Genomic DNA, 16,012 nt, shown 5'->3' with positions numbered 1-16,012 from the left:
TATCAGCAGTTTGAGTGCATGTGTGTGTGTGTGTGTGTGTGTGTGTGTGTGTGTGTGTGTGTCTGTGTCTTTGTCTGAGTGTGTGCTTGTGTGTGTGTGTGTGTGCGCATGTGTGTGTGTGTGTGTGTGTGTGTGCGCGCATGTGTGTGTGTGTGTGTGTGTGTGTGTGTGTGTGTGTGTGCGCATGTGTGTGTGTGTGTGTGCGCATGTGTGTGTGCGCATATGTGTGTGTGTGTGTGTGTGTGTGTGCGCATGTGTGTGTCTGTGCTTGTGCTGGCTGGAGGGCATTTAATCAATACACCAACACATGTTCTTTGGTGTCTTTTCAGAGACAGGAGTGGAGGGAAGAAAGCATAGGATGGAGATTTAACTATCAGAAATATGATACATTGTAGGGGACAGCTCCACCACTCACCAAACCCAATTCAACCCATGTGCATTATTGACTGTTTATTTGGAATATAATGACATACTAACAACACCGACATATTACCATTATCATTGACATTAAAACAATGCATTGTGAGAACTCCCATTTGACACATTATGATGACACCATAGAATAATATCCCCATTGTTCGAAGAGGACAGAACCAGATATTAAAGCCCTTAGTAAGCAGTAGTCTCCAATATCATAACAAACAAGGATGTCTCGGAGCAGAAGACAACATGTTTTCCTCTCTGCCTGGAGACCAGCCAAGGGCTTTGAGGAGGGCTGGGTCAGCACAGGGTGAGGCTGGAAACATAAAACAAAGTGAAGCAGCATGACTGCTGGTCATAAAACTACTAACTACCAACCATGCAATATTGATCAACCACCTTAATCAATACCAGCTCATACTGTGGCCCAAGCCTCACCCCTAAACCTTTTTCTTCTTTTTTTTGCTGAGTCAGGCATGCAGTCAGGCTATTTGATTTTCATTGAAAAACAAAGACGGCCGAGTCTTTCAGATGATTAATATGCATTTGACAATATGCTTTTGGATGTAGATTAATACGGCTCAACTGAATAATGATTAATATCACTGAGCTTTAATCAGTTGAGATTTCTGTTAAACGCATAGACGGTAGAGGAGAATCATACTGCACTGTGTATTTTCTGTCTCAGACACTGAGATTTTTGTTGTTGCTTTCACATCTTTTTGGTAACACAGTTCCAAGTTGTCAAAATAGCGAGCAGCACCTTCACAACCCTTAAATACCTCTGCAAACTGTTAACCTTCCTCTTCTGTTTGTTTCATTTTCCCACTTGGCTACTTTCGGTCAAAATTGACCGGTGTGTTTTGCACAGTGATATCTCTGGAACCCCTTATCCAATTTTGATGGTTGACATCTCATTTGAACAGTCAAAGCAGGTAGAATCAAGGGGTGGCAGACAGAATGACACCAGGGCTTAATTTCATATTATAATTTTGCAGCAAGTTCAAAGATAGTGTTTACTGTACATTACTGTATATTATAAAAATGCCTGCCATGTAGGCTGTGTGTACTGGAGATGGAAATGATTTAGTTAGTGTTGTAGCTGAGATTCTTCCCGTTCCATTGTTGTATGGGATGTATTGATTTATTGATTGATTTTTTTTATTTATTACCCATTCATTTCCTATGGCGGTCAATTCTGACCAGAAACATCATAGGTGTGGCACGGTTCAATAAATCCCCCAAAATGCAATGCAATTCAATGCAATCAAGTGTATATGCTCAGGGGCCTAGGGTGGAGGATAACATAAGGTCTTGAGGCAATGGGATGAAAAACACAATATTTATGATTACAAACAAAGTCATTCGGTCAGATTTGACCGTGAACACAAGAGGGAGGTTAATCCCAAAAATGTTAAAGCTCACACAAATCACAAAAACAAACACAGTTTTAGGAGAAAAAAAACCAGTCTTTAACACAAGTACATGACAGAACAACTTACAAGTGAGATTGTCTAGATCATTCTGAACCCTGGTCCTGGAGAGGCGCAGTCTCTCTGTATGCTGCTGTTTCAGCTCAGCACTGACACACCTGATTCAGCTACTCAAGGTTTTGAAGATCAGTTGATTTGTTAATCAGGTGTGATAGCAGCACTCGGCTGGGAAGAAACACCTGGACCCACTGCGGTTCTCTGCGGCAGCAGGATTGACTGTCACCTTCACAAAAAGGTTCACCGTTTTCGAGAAACATTTCGCCAAAATATTATTTTCTGTACATATTGTTAACTGGATATAATTGTAACTCAATGTGTTACTCTTCAGAGATTGATCAAGCTGCTATACTTAACAACTAGTAAAGTGTGACATAGTAAGTGGAAAAAAATAAATGTAAGTACACAGACTCTACTCTAAAAAAAACTGTGGATTGGATATGGCAGTGTGTATGTTACGGTACATGTGGGAATACGGTACATGTGGGAAAACTAGGGTTAGGGTTAGGTGCTACGTCGACTTGGCACATGCTGGCATGTCTAACCATAATCCTATCCCTAACCCTAACCCTACCTACATGTGGGAAAACTAGGGGTAGGGTTAGGGATAGGATTAGGGTTAGACATGCCAGCATGTACCAAGTCGACGTAGCACCTAACCCTAACCCTAGTTTCCCCACATGTACCGTATTCCCACATGTACCGTAACATATACACCCAAACAGTGGATTGTGATTATAGTATTCTATGTTTATAAGATCATTATAGAAAAGAGAGAATATTGTTTTAGTTTATTTATCTTAAATGAAAAGATTACTGTATTTTGCTGTCGATTTGGGCCCTCAATAATTTTATTAGTGAGAAACAGTAATAAAACTACTACCCCCAAATTTGAAATGTCACACCAATTTACATACATATAAACAACATTCACGATGTTCTATAAAACTATAATAGTCAAGTACAAAGTTAAAAACAAGAAAGCTCAAGTGTAGTTTTATAGTCGACAGGGGTTGTATTTGGCTGCTTGTAAATGTGCAAAGGAAAGGTAGTAGGACTAAGGTGTGTGTGAGTGTGTATGTGTGTGTGTGCGTGTACGTGTGTGTGTGTTTGGGAGAGTTCAGACAGTGGCCTGTTCTTGCTAGGGGAGTGTAATAATAATAATAATTATTATTATTTCTGGTTGGGGGTAGCCAGTCTGAAAACTGTGAGGATTGCAGAGAAAGAGCAAATGAATGATTTTAAGCAGATCTGCTCACATCTCCCCTCAAGCAAGGGATGGTATCACCAAGTTACCCAAGGTATTTGCCTATTGTTTTGAGTTCTCGGATATGAATTCAACATACATCCAACCAACATAAAACACAACAAAATGTGCCTGAATGAAATGAAATGCATTGATAATATTTGAGTCCTATGGAAATCAGAGACCCTATGAAAACAAAGATATTAAGATGGACTCAATTGAACTTATTGAGTGATTTGTTGATGATGTCTTAGCATTTTAACAAAATCTCAATAAAAGGTGGAAAAATGTAGGTGTTCTAAAACGTTTGACCGGTAGTGTATATCTATCTATCACTGTATAGCTGCACTCTATCTATCTATATTTCTCTATTATTCTCTCTCTCTCTCTCTCTCTCTCTCTCTCTCTCTCTCTCTCTCTCTCTCTCTCTCTCTCTCTCTCTATATATATATATATATATATCTATATATATATATATAAAACACATAGATAGAGTGCAGATATGCAGTGCCCTGCGTGAGTAATGGTACAGTGAAGCATTTTGTCTTCTTTTGGTTCTACACTCCAGCATCAAAGATTACTTGGAGACTTTGATTCAAACAACTGCTATGAGGTTAAAGTGGAGATTCTCAGCTTTTATTCAATGGTATTTGTGTACATATTGGTTTCACCATTCCGAAATTACACCACTTTTTATACAGCTTCCCCCTATTTAAGGGTACCCGATTCTTTGATTTAAAATCAAAACACTCGAGTGTCAAGCCAAAAGAAGAAAAAATGCTTCACTGTCCCCGCAGTCCAGTCATGGTCTACATAAGGCATAGAGCTGCACTTAAATTCACATGCAGCACTGAGAGTTTATATAACACAGAACACTGCTTGGGTACTAATTGTGTGAACATTGCTTTCAGCCAAATATCTCATGTGCAGTAATTAGATGAGCCCAAAGCCTCTGCGAAGACGATGAAGGCTTGATGCCGAAACGCATCCACAGTGATTATTAAAAATGCATTCAATAAATATGTATTTTTCTATAGGCTATTTGAGAGTGCTGGCTGTATTGTGTTAGGTGTCATTGTGTCAAATGTGTCATGCACCGGCACCTCTCTTATGGGAACCAGCGGGTGTCTGTGTAAAAAAGATCCAACAGAGACATCGGTGGAATGCATCTGCAGCATAGGATACTCAGTGTCTCGCTGAGGCTCTGTATGCACTTTGGCCCCGTTCCAACTGGGTCTGGGATGCTTCCTTTGCTCCCTCAGTGGGGAAGATCACTCAAGCTCTTAACATCACAATAGCTGCAGGCAGGCCTGCCTGCCTGCCTGCCTGCCTGCCTGCCTGCCTGCCTGGCCTGCCTGGCTGCCTTCACTGGAAAGTGAAGTGAACCCTTTACGCATTGCAGTAGAAGCCCACACAGGCACACCTAGTTCTCATGAGACCACAGAGTGAGTGCAGTTGATGGACAGTCATATCAAAACCTAACCATCCCCTCCCCCGACTTCTGGAAAAACACACAGAGGCCAGTGTGTCCTTCAGCTTAGATAAGGCTCGGGAATTTGACGAGTCCTATTCATATGGATGTAAGACAGGGATAGAATGGTGCAAAATTGATGAAACTGATTGATGTTAAACATCTCTAGAAATGTTCTCAGAACACAATGATTAATAAAAGGGTTGTCCACTAGGTCAAATATCATTCTCTTATTAATAATCAGACCTACAGTATTCAACATCACAAAACCTTGTAGTTTTACCCACATAAGCACTCTTATGCATACCAATAGAGAAATTAGATTCTCTCTCTTTCTCTCTACCATTTACAGATACAGTTCAATAGAACACACCTCCCCAGTGCAGGTCCCATGATTGGAGTAATGTCGTTTTACAACACAGGCGGGCTCCTACAATGGGAATGATGGATGTTTGTGTCAGGGTTTCTCCTGGACACAGCCCCGTGTCTTGATTAATTAATGGTTACTACAGCAGCCAGTCTGCTGCAGTAATGTCTGCAAGGGTGCACAGTGGGCTCCGTATACACTGTAGGCAGCGGGGCGCAAGCTGCATGTCAAGCAAGCAAGCCAAGATGCAGTCACCCTTGCAGAGGTTGTTTAATAAGGACAATGAAAACGTTGTGTGTGTGTGTGTGTGTGTGTGTGCGTGTGTGTGTGTGTGTGTGTGTGTGTGTGTGTGTGTGTGTGTGTGTGTGTGCGCGTGTGTGTGATGGACCGAGAGAGAGAGAGAGAGAGCTTAAGGGAGCAGCAGTTAAAGTGGACACTGTGTGTGAAGTGTTTTAGAAAACCTGCTGCTGCACCTTGCCTATCTCTTAGTTACTACCTGGTTAACACATTAAGCTACCTACCGTCTTTGGTAAAACAGTCTGTCACCTTGGTTACAATCTGGTTATTTATCACCTCAAAGTTCAATCCGTGTAATTGAAATACAGACATGCAGCTTCACTAGATTTACTGGACTGGTGTTCATTAACCATTAACCAACAGAGCAGAAATTACATGAAATGAATTCCTATTTCTTAACAAAAAAAAAGCCTAAACCAGTTTGATATCATTAAAAGATAGGCTTGATGAAAGGTTTATGGAATTTTAAATGGTTTTCTGAGCAGCAGAGGTTGGTGGTGGGAAGAGAAGATAAAAACTGATTTTTGCAACTGACAGCAAGGCGCTGCTGCACATTTATGTGTCTTTTCTCATTACTAAGTTACTCATCTCAGGGAAAGGAGCGACCATGCGTTATTTGCACGCAGGTCTGCACAACCTGATAACATTGGGAATTCATTAGAACAGAGCTTTGTCCGGGCAATTGGGAAAATAAATGGATAATAGGCTGAATTAAGGTCCTGCAGAGAGTCAGAGACTATGCTGACTTGCATTTTGCGTGGGTTTTTTAGCCTACATCAGTCACCACAATTATTACAGCATGAGCAGCTAATGAGATAAAAGGATGATAACCAAGTGGTGCATGACGTTACCGACACTACATTCACCCATGAACAAAAACATTTAGGTCAGACTTTTGAGGGAAAAAATATCAAAGGGAGTTAAGCTGTAGGGTATCAAACGGCGGGAGGTTGCCACAGAGTAGCCTTTAATCTGAGGAGGCTAATTGCAGTGGAGGCAGACGACGCACGGGGGACGATCTGCTGTGCATGTGCAGTCAGTTCCTCCTGTCAGTGAGGACGTGGGACGTTTGGGAGAGAAGGTACAGAAGTCCATGTGATTGCCCTCATCATCATCTGCAACTGCAGTTCCCTCCTCCCGACGCTCGTGCAGTCGTTGTGCAGGAAGCCGACGTCCCTTTCGCCTGGAAATACATACAGGGATGTTCGAAGTGACTCTGAGCCGCTAAAGATCCCCACCCCTCTTATTTCACGTGAAGTTCAACATTTGCCAGGATAAACGTCGCTCTTTTCAAAGGACCCAAGACGCTCGGAAAGGTAACCGCATGCCCCTGATTTTCATAGGAGATGGGATATGATATTTTGACATGGGACGAATCGGGAGCTGTCCCCCCCAAAATGGTTCTGAAACGCTCGGCGCATGATAGGTGTGTGGGGTTCAGTTGGGGTTGTCGGGAATGGCAGTGAAAAGAAAACGACTTATAAACGTTATAATCGCAGTGAATTGAATTAACCCCTGATTTAAAAATGATAAGGCTACTCGGGACGGCATACTAGGCTACTCACCATGCATGCGGTATCAACATGATTGAATGAGGATAATGGAAAGTTTCATACGGAACGCGGATTAGTACTGGGCTGCAGGCATCGATTAGGTTGATATGTTCACCATTAGGTTACTCGACGGATGTCCGTTGATCAGAGAAACCATAATGCATAATGTTGATGAGGGCGCACACATCGCCTAAGTAGGCAATACGTTATGCTTTGGCGTCTTCTAATTTGAAGTATAGCATCGTTGGCCCGGATGCAGCGAGCGGCGAATGCTATATGCGAGCTGCTAACGTTGAATGAATGGACCGGTTGCTTACGACACCTGTGCCGTCAACTGGAGCCTTTTACAGAAATAATATGCCCCAAGAAACAGCTCATCATTGACCTTTTTCTGTCCTTCACGGGGCTGCTTCCGGGGAATCCAGCCGTCAGCATAAATGCATAAGATGAATGGTCTGTACATTAGGTAGTGTTCCTCACAGGTGCAATCACAAACCCTATATCAAATCACTAGCATTCAAACCACGGATCCCACATGCATCCAATCACACATCCATCTTCAAATGAGAATAAGAGTCAGTTATTATTGGTCCTAATCTAACCGCTCCTTTCTTCCTTCTCAGGTTCTGGCTCGTGGACTGCATCGGTCCTGTCCGAAAGTGAGATCGTGAATCTGAGGGAGAGAAGACTCTAAAAGCGTCAACATGAATTTTGTAATGAAGGCTGCTATGGGAGGTAAGTTGATGAACCCTCTGCAATAACAGGAGGGTCATGAGGTTAATAGACAGACAGGGAGGACGTGGGTTATAACAATATGCGCAACATAAATAGGCCTAGTTGTGTACAGTAATACGAATTGTGTGTGTGTGTATATATATATATATATATATATATATATATATATATATATATATATAATTATATACACATATATAAAAGTGAAATGCTGTCGCCTATCTAACGGTTCTCTCAAATGTGAAATATCAGTGTCAGTGAACGTGACAAAAAGTAATGTAGTGCTTCTATAGCCTACTCCTTCTCATTATATTCGTTTGGGTCTGCTGCACTTTTGTCATCATGTCGGCGTAGTGTACTCTGTAGTGGCGTCTGCAGATTGTGCGAGTTGAGGTGGGCTATTAACTCTCATTGATATGGAGCACCGCAACCTCCAACTTCTGCAGCAGAACCGCGTGCGCTCTTCAGATAAGAATCCTATGAAGCCGCTGGCTTGTGTAGCCTACAGTCAATATGACTTACACGTTGTTTTGCATTCAAATAAGCTGGTCTTTTATTTCATTTTCCACTATATTCATTTTAAATTAGCCCACACATGATATGAATGTTGCGTGTAAATACTGTTGCGTCTTAAACAGCTGTAATTCCTCCTATCAGCATAATGGTGAATGTTTTGCACTTTCTCTGACATGCAGTGATTTCTCTGATATACAGTGATTTCTCTGATATACAGTGATTTCTCTGATATGCATAGCGCAACAGTTTTATCAGGGTATACTGCACGTTTGAAAACCTGTGAAAAGCGAAATAAATAAATAAATAAAGCAATCAATCAATCAATATATATAGGGTTAGGGTTATATATATATATATATATATATATATATATATATATATATACACATCAACGAATGTGATATACAACTTAACCAATACATTGCTGTTAATTTGATGGATTAACAAAGGCAATGATAGATGCTCAAAAAAACTGATATATCAGCCCACTTCTTATTTCTGCATACTGTACTATACTACACATTCTAACACATTTATAATTCCCTGTATGATTTTCTTGCCTATACCACCTGAAAGGAAATGCAATTGCACACTGTTAGTCGGGGCTAGGGGTATGGAGGAAGTGGTAATTGCAGAAGAAGGTAATAAAAAGGCCCCTATGGTCTCAGACATCTCTATGAACGTCAGATGCTATGGCGCAGGATTCATACATATTTTAGTTAAACTCGCCTCCATTTTAAAAAACGCCCATACTTATCGCCTCCTGGGTGTGTTTGAAGCACTACCGCATATGAGCTAGCCTATAATGAATTACAGAGCCAGGTCAATAGGCTACTGTATTGATTTCCGCCAATGTATTGATTGCTGTGAGCATGTGTCATTGCCTACTCTGCCATCTTTGCCAATGGATTAAGACCTACATGGGGAATCCCTGCTTGTGGTTTCTCATGATTCAGCGATACTCCCACCGCTTGTGCTTCCTCGTGGGATGTGTACTTCGCTTTTAAAATGGCTTTTCAGCCATGGGATGGCTATACGCCCTGTAGTATAGAGGAGGTGATTAAGGATGATGCTCCCCTGACGGATAGGCCAGCCTGAGAACAAATGGCGCCCTCAGACCACAAGGATACCCTCTTCAATCTAATGGTATACACACTTAGGCTCGGAATGCAAGAGACCTGTTTCCAATCTCTACCAGTTACACCCATAGGGAGGGAGGGTTATTTTTACAGTGTTGTTATTCAGCTGTAGGTTTCCCAGGCAAACTACACCCAGGTCAAGCGCCAGATCTGACCTCTTCTTCAGGCCAAAACTAAGACCCAGTCATGACTGAGGCAGCTCAAGAGCAAGAGCTCAAGAGCAAGATATGCAGCAACACTAGTACAAGACCAGTCACTTAAGAGCTGACGAGAAAAAGAGTGTGTGCAAAATGTTAGTTTTTAAAAAGAAAATCGTAAAATAATGACACTCCGGCTTCACATTGAAGAGAGATTCCAAGGCGGAAGGCCCCCACTAGCCCTTCGTTACGCCTAGCTCCATCTTTTGACGTCTGCATAGGGAGAGGGACAGGGTAGGTGTAGCCCAAGTAAAAGCAGTATAGTGGTATCTCCATCTAGCCTTTCCTTTTAGGGTTGAAGCCACTTTCTACTACGGGTGTTTCAGCCAGATTACACCTCAACAACTTGGTTTGCAACCGATCACGCTACTGTCTGTTCCCGAATCAATGACCACTATTTGTCGTGACGTGTGTTGATATAGTAGCAATCAGTGTTCAGTGATATAGCTTGAGAAACTAAATAAATATCGGATGCATTCACAAACTGTTTTTGTTGCGGTTTGAAAGGATGTCGTTGCAGTTCCCCAAATAGCTACAAAGCCAAGGCTTCAAATCGTGGCTGAAAGGTTAAAGTTAGAGTAAGTGTTGGTGCGGTTACAATCGATGTGTGATTGTATAATTTAGCTGACACATTTATCCAAAGTGACTTACATTTAAGTGATTACATTTTTCAGTATATGGTCCCAGTGGGAATTGAACCCACAACCTAGCCTTCCAGCAAACCATGACTAATATACAGTTCCAATATTTTTAACCTGAGGGACGCTAGAATCACAACAAAGGAGATCGAACATTGAAGGCAGACTCAAAATTCAAGAAGGTTTTTCCACAGTCATTTACTAAAAGTAAAAGCTAATCTCATTCACAGCACTTACATGTGATTGGCTCAATCTATCTGAAGGTGCAGAGCTCCATCTTTGTCCTGCAAATCCAATTCAATTCATCACAGTGACCTTGGGCTCCTTCAGCCCAGAGTCTATAAATAATGTATGCTACCCTACAATGTCACGACAGTAGAACACTGAGAATGGGCCATTTTATGAGAAGATGGTTGCGCATGTTTCATAAAGCATACATAATCCGGTTAACATGCTCAATGACATCAAAGCTTGAGGTAAGAGTTTGCCGTTAACCACAGATCTCGGTTCAGATTACCCTTCTACCAATGCTAACCTTATTATTAGGGGGATGGAAAAACATCCCACATCAATTTCCTCTCACAAGTCCATTCCCTCAGTATGAAGTGATGAGATGCAGTGAAGCAGAAAGCAAACACTGAAATCACGCTGACATGCAAGGAAGAGGTTTGCTATGTATAGGTCGTCACATTAATTTAACACTACCGCTGAATTCTAAATTCTAGCTGTAATCTCTACCCTCTAGGCATTTTGTGAAGATCTGAAAGGATTGGATAGGTTTAAGCAATGTGGTACAGTAAGGGGTTTACATTGCATTACAACAAAAAGGCTACAGTCAGTCGAATTTTCACCCTAGGCCCTATCTCTTCAGAACATCTTATCCAGATCCAAATGATCCTATGTTGTGTCCTGTTTCTGAGTTGGTCCTTGATTTTGGATGAATAATAATAATACATTTAATAAATCCAAATAAAAAAACGAATCATAATAATAATCCAAATTCCCAAAATCCAAACTATTGGTCATCATGATATTACCTTTCAGTGTATTTCAATAATGACAGGTGGATGTCCCTGATAAGAGGACAGGGGGAACAGGATGTACGATAACAAGGTTCATTCGGACCTGGAGGACATACAGGAGTGTTCTGTGGGCCGTTGAAAATTCAGACACGGTGAGCAAACAGAGGGAAGGAATCTGACGACACCAGCTGCTGTAGCTTGTTCTCACCTGGCTCCAGTCGGAGAGGAGTGACTCAGGGACGTGCAGTTCTGCTGCGTCAGCTGCACGCCGAGTCGGATGACAAAAGAAAAGCGGCAGCCGTCTCTTGTTTTTGCTGCAGTTCTGTTTTATTGCTGACGAGCCCAAACAAAGAACACACAAAAGATCCTAACAGCAGCAAGGGGGCATTGATCTCCTGGGATTCCCTCCGTGTCTCTCTCTCTCTCTCCGTCATGGGCAGTCATGCAGTCAGACAATAACTCAATAACAGACAAACAGCCCATCTGCTCAGGCTAATGAATGCTTTTCTTCTTCGCATTCAACATTGTCATTAGCTCTGTAACATGATTGAGAGTGACTCTCTTGATGAAAAGGATCCAGAATTATTTAATTTTGTAATCCGTATAAGATGAGAAACACCAAAACGTCTAATCCTGGCTGCAGCCAACCAACCAACCAACCTCAACCTTGAGAAACCAGTGACAACAATGCCGGCCTCCACATACTCAAGTCCTTCTCCCAGTGCTATGAGGTCACCCCCTCTCCTTACAGCTCCCTCCCTCTCCATCAAATCTTCTATAGCAGTGGGTTCATCTATACTATTTTTGTTTACTAAACCACAGCCTGTGTAGCAGATGGCAAAGCATTGCACAGTGATTTTGCTTTCCTGGGACCTGACCGCTGTCACCCCAGACTCAGAAATACCATGTATTTTGTGGGTCAGTGGTAGTGATGATGCTCTATTGTTGTGTCACTGGGTGTGCATTAAAAACCCACTTAAGTGTATGCACTAACTGTAACTGTATTACCTCAATGCAACAAATTAAAAATATATATATTTATATATACAGTATATCCATCTAAAATATTAATAAATGTGACTTATGTTTCTAGTCTTTATTGGGAAACATAACCTCTACTGTCTAGAACGCAATACATTACCCCAACAGCAAGGAATTATACGCATTTGTGTAATACAGAACTTGGAGTGGAATAAAAGAGGTTGAGGTCTCACATTTTTAAAGAGCTGGTATGGTGTAAAAAGTGCCAACATTCAAGCTGTGGCCCACTTCTACCACTACTCTGATTGACGTCTGTGATGCTTGTCTGACAACTGTCTTTCTCTGTGTGACGTGAAGGGGGCCCACCTGATGTGGGGAAGATGCTGGGTGGAGACGAGGCCGAGAAGGACCCAGACGCAGAGAAGAAGGAGGAAGAGAGACAAGAGGCTCTGAGGCAGGAGGAGGAAGAGAGGAAGGAAAAATATGCAAAGTTGGAAGTCGAGAGGGAAACAATGAGACAAGGCATCCGAGATAAGGTAAACATACCGATAGATATATACACACAAAAATATTATTAATAAAAACGGAACGTTTACATGACATTGCTCAATAACCCTTTGCTTTAAAAATACTGTTGCACATTGCGACTGGCAAAGCGGAGTGTAAGTGTACGTTTGACCCATATCGATCTGGTAAACATTTTCACACTAGCAAAGGCACCCAGTGGGAGGAAGGTCCAGCTGCTAGTGCTGGGTTCACTAGTTTAGAGCCATCAGGAGACAGGGAACATGGGCTTCAAAAGCCTTGCTTTTTGGCTGCTCTCCAATACAACCACTTTCCTTCCTTTCATGGCTTCTGTTTGAACATTTAGCTCTGCCTGCTGTGTTTCTGCAGCGCTATTTATACATGGTGCTCAACCAAAAAAATATAACATAGAGAGAGAAAACTGTTGTTAACTGAGGTGCATTCATATCAATTCAGCAGAGGCACCATATGTCTCATGATTCGATTGCAACATATTGAGTCCTGTTCCTCAGGTGCACGACTACCGTGTGGTTGCTAGCTGCTTGTAACCACCACACTGCAAAAATATACACCTACACCTTCATCTAGGGAATATACACTGGAAAGCAGGGTGGTAGAGGCAGCCAAAGACATGAAGTCCTTTTTTTACCAAGGATGCAGGGCTAATAACGTCTGCGGGAAGCGTTTTGGGAGAGTTTGCCCCACAGTAGGCCACATTGCTCAGTTAAAAATACTTTTCCTACAATCCTTTTTACCTTGAACACTCAAACAAGGTCAAGGAATGGTCACAAGGTAAGGACAAGTGTGTTGTAACCACGTTTCCCTAAAACCCTTTCTTCAAGCCCCTCTATCCAACGAATTCTCTAAGATGGCGCCAATTGAAGTTGATATAAGCTGTGTAGTAGTGCTCCAGTTTTACCAAAAGCACGAATAAATATGTCAAACTGCCAAGAGCTTCCTTCGTACGCCACTTTTTTTTTTGGCAGGTGTCTAAATAACACGACAAAGCACTGAGGTGCTCCTAACAGCTGTGCACAATATGTCACCAGATGCTTTGGGCCTGAGAGATGAGAGAGGAATTAATTAGCACAGATTTCTGTGTTTGTGACTCACACATCCAAAACTGTCTTCTATCCCAACAGTGTGACAGCATCACACCATCATCTCACTTTTTACAAGTCTGATTCATCAGCCCTGAGATTCCAACAGCGAATAATCTATTTTATCATACATATGCCAGAAAATTATTCTTAGAAAAATTCCAGAAAGATTATACATCTCTGTACATAAGCTACCTTAACTGTGCATAGCTCATACCTATACCTCTAAAGTACCGTACATGCCATACTGTACCTATCACTGTCATGTTTTTATATCATGTTCTTATATCACTATTTGCACTTCTGGTTAGATGCTAAACTGCATTTCGTTGTCTGATACTTGTTGAATCTAATCAAACTCCAACATATGTACTGTAAGTACTGTACACCACTGACCACATTCAGTATTGTCCATAAAGCAATTGGTAGGAAAAAAACGTTTTGTTCCATTTGATTGCATGAATCCATGTGTTGGTTGTAGTAAGTATATAAAAACACAATGTTAACATTATTATGTGTTTATGTGGTCGAGTGTGGCCCACGTGATAGAGAAAGGCTGTGGGTTTAACCTCTGCAGGGGAGCATACAAAAAAAAAAATACCCACATTTCACTGTCACATTTCTAAATGTCATATCCAATATTACAACTAGCATGCAACGCTAGCTGAGACCCAACCAGAACCTGCTCCGAACGCTAGTGCATAATCCACAGTGCAAATAAAGTCGATTGTCCTTTTCACTATTTCCAAAGCTCAAATCCACACACTGGACCTTTAACTTGTGTGTCTCGGCAACTGACCCAGGATGTGTCTGTGTACCTCTGTTCCTTCGGTACCCAGTACGGCATCAAGAAGAGGGAGGTGGCCGAGGCCGAGGCTCAGGCTGCCATGGAGGAGGCCACCGAGGGCAGCTTGACCCGCCCCAAGAAAGCCGTGCCCTCTGGCTGTGGGGATGACGACGAGGAAGAGCAGAGCATCATGGACACCGTCATGAAATACCTCCCCGGTCCACTCCAAGACATGCTGAAGAAGTAGGTTTTAATGACTGGAGTGACGTTAGATTGTTAAATCTTAAATCTAGGTGAGAATTTTAGATTACTTTGCTCTGCGCCGATGCAGAGTTAGCACCGAAAATAAACTCCACGCTTCACCAGTTTTATTTGTAAATAGCCTGAGGTGCAAATGATCAACGAAATAATCATTACTGTGTGTCTGTCAAAACAATATCTGAGAATAACTCTATAAGCCATATTTTATCTTTAAAGGACATTTGAAGAATCGTTTCATGTTAGGCTATGTTTGGTTTTGTCTTATAACAACTTTTTGCACACGCGCGTATATATACACCTATGTGTCGTGCCCCACTTCACCCCATAATCATTACGTCGGTCTGAACAAATTTTATATCAACTCTGTGTACCTTCTTATGTCGTGCATGCCATTTGTCTAGTCAAGTCTGTTGTGAATATGTACAATATCAATTTTTTCCTCTTAGTCACGCAAAAATATATGGCAATAACTCTGATTTTGAATGTGGTTATATTATCATGGTATGATAATGGTAATAACATGTATGCATTCAGGAATTTCATTTACAGTTTTTGATGAGGATGACCACACAGCAGTACTGCTGAAACTCAGCTTTAAGCTTCGACATTTAACTGGAATTCAATAACGCTATCAGGATTTGCTATGGAAAAAAAATGGGGGAAAAATATTAAAAACAGTATTGACTGGAGGGCTAGATTTTCCATCATGTGTGAAGAGAGGGAACATCAGTTTTCCCCCCTGGATTGCGGATAGTTTGTTCAATAATTTGCTTAATCAGCAAAAAAATTATATATATAAATAAATAAATACAGTTTAAGAGGACATTGTTATGCTTGATAATTCAGTTGTACTCCTTGGTCGGTTGTGAGAATGTCATGGTAACCAGAATGGAATGCTATATCAGCAATAAAGGACCATCTTGTATGTTCTGCTTAAGAATAAATAAAACTTGTTCACAGACCAAAATTGTTTTTTTTCTCCTCCCCCAGTTCTGTTGATGATATGGGATTTACAGTTTTGATAGAGATCAGGGTGATTTGACTTAAAGGGGGGGATTCACAGATTTTTCACCTCATATGTATCATCTCCACAACTATAGCAGTTTTCACGTGAAGACTGTGATTTATACGTTCTATGTTTATTTCATATGGAACCTTAATGGTGATCTTTTTGACTACAAAATGTAGACAATCGTTGTTTTCATATAATACAACACTGGTATGGCGCTGAAGGTAATGAAATTAATATGATGTAAAAAATAGATGT

General features: G+C 41.4%; 1 protein-coding gene across 1 annotated transcript; it reads left to right on the top strand.

Annotated features, from left to right (window-relative positions):
* Nucleotides 1-7,548: 7,548 nt before the first annotated feature.
* On the top strand, nt 7,549-14,731 carry cplx2a (complexin 2a; the record flags this gene model as incomplete). Its single annotated transcript, XM_080533427.1, has 3 exons — nt 7,549-7,579; nt 12,430-12,608; nt 14,537-14,731. The coding sequence occupies 3 exons, from the start codon at nt 7,549-7,551 to the stop codon at nt 14,729-14,731; spliced, it is 405 nt and encodes a 134-aa protein (XP_080389553.1).
* Between the last annotated feature and the right edge of the window lie 1,281 nt (nt 14,732-16,012).

This window comes from Nansenia antarctica (genome assembly GCF_963989245.1).
Source record: "Nansenia antarctica genome assembly, chromosome: 6".
In the NCBI taxonomy this organism is placed as follows: Eukaryota; Metazoa; Chordata; class Actinopteri; order Argentiniformes; family Microstomatidae; genus Nansenia; species Nansenia antarctica.
The sequence above is the reverse complement of the archived record's forward strand: the minus strand, read 5'-3'. Positions and strand labels throughout refer to the sequence as shown.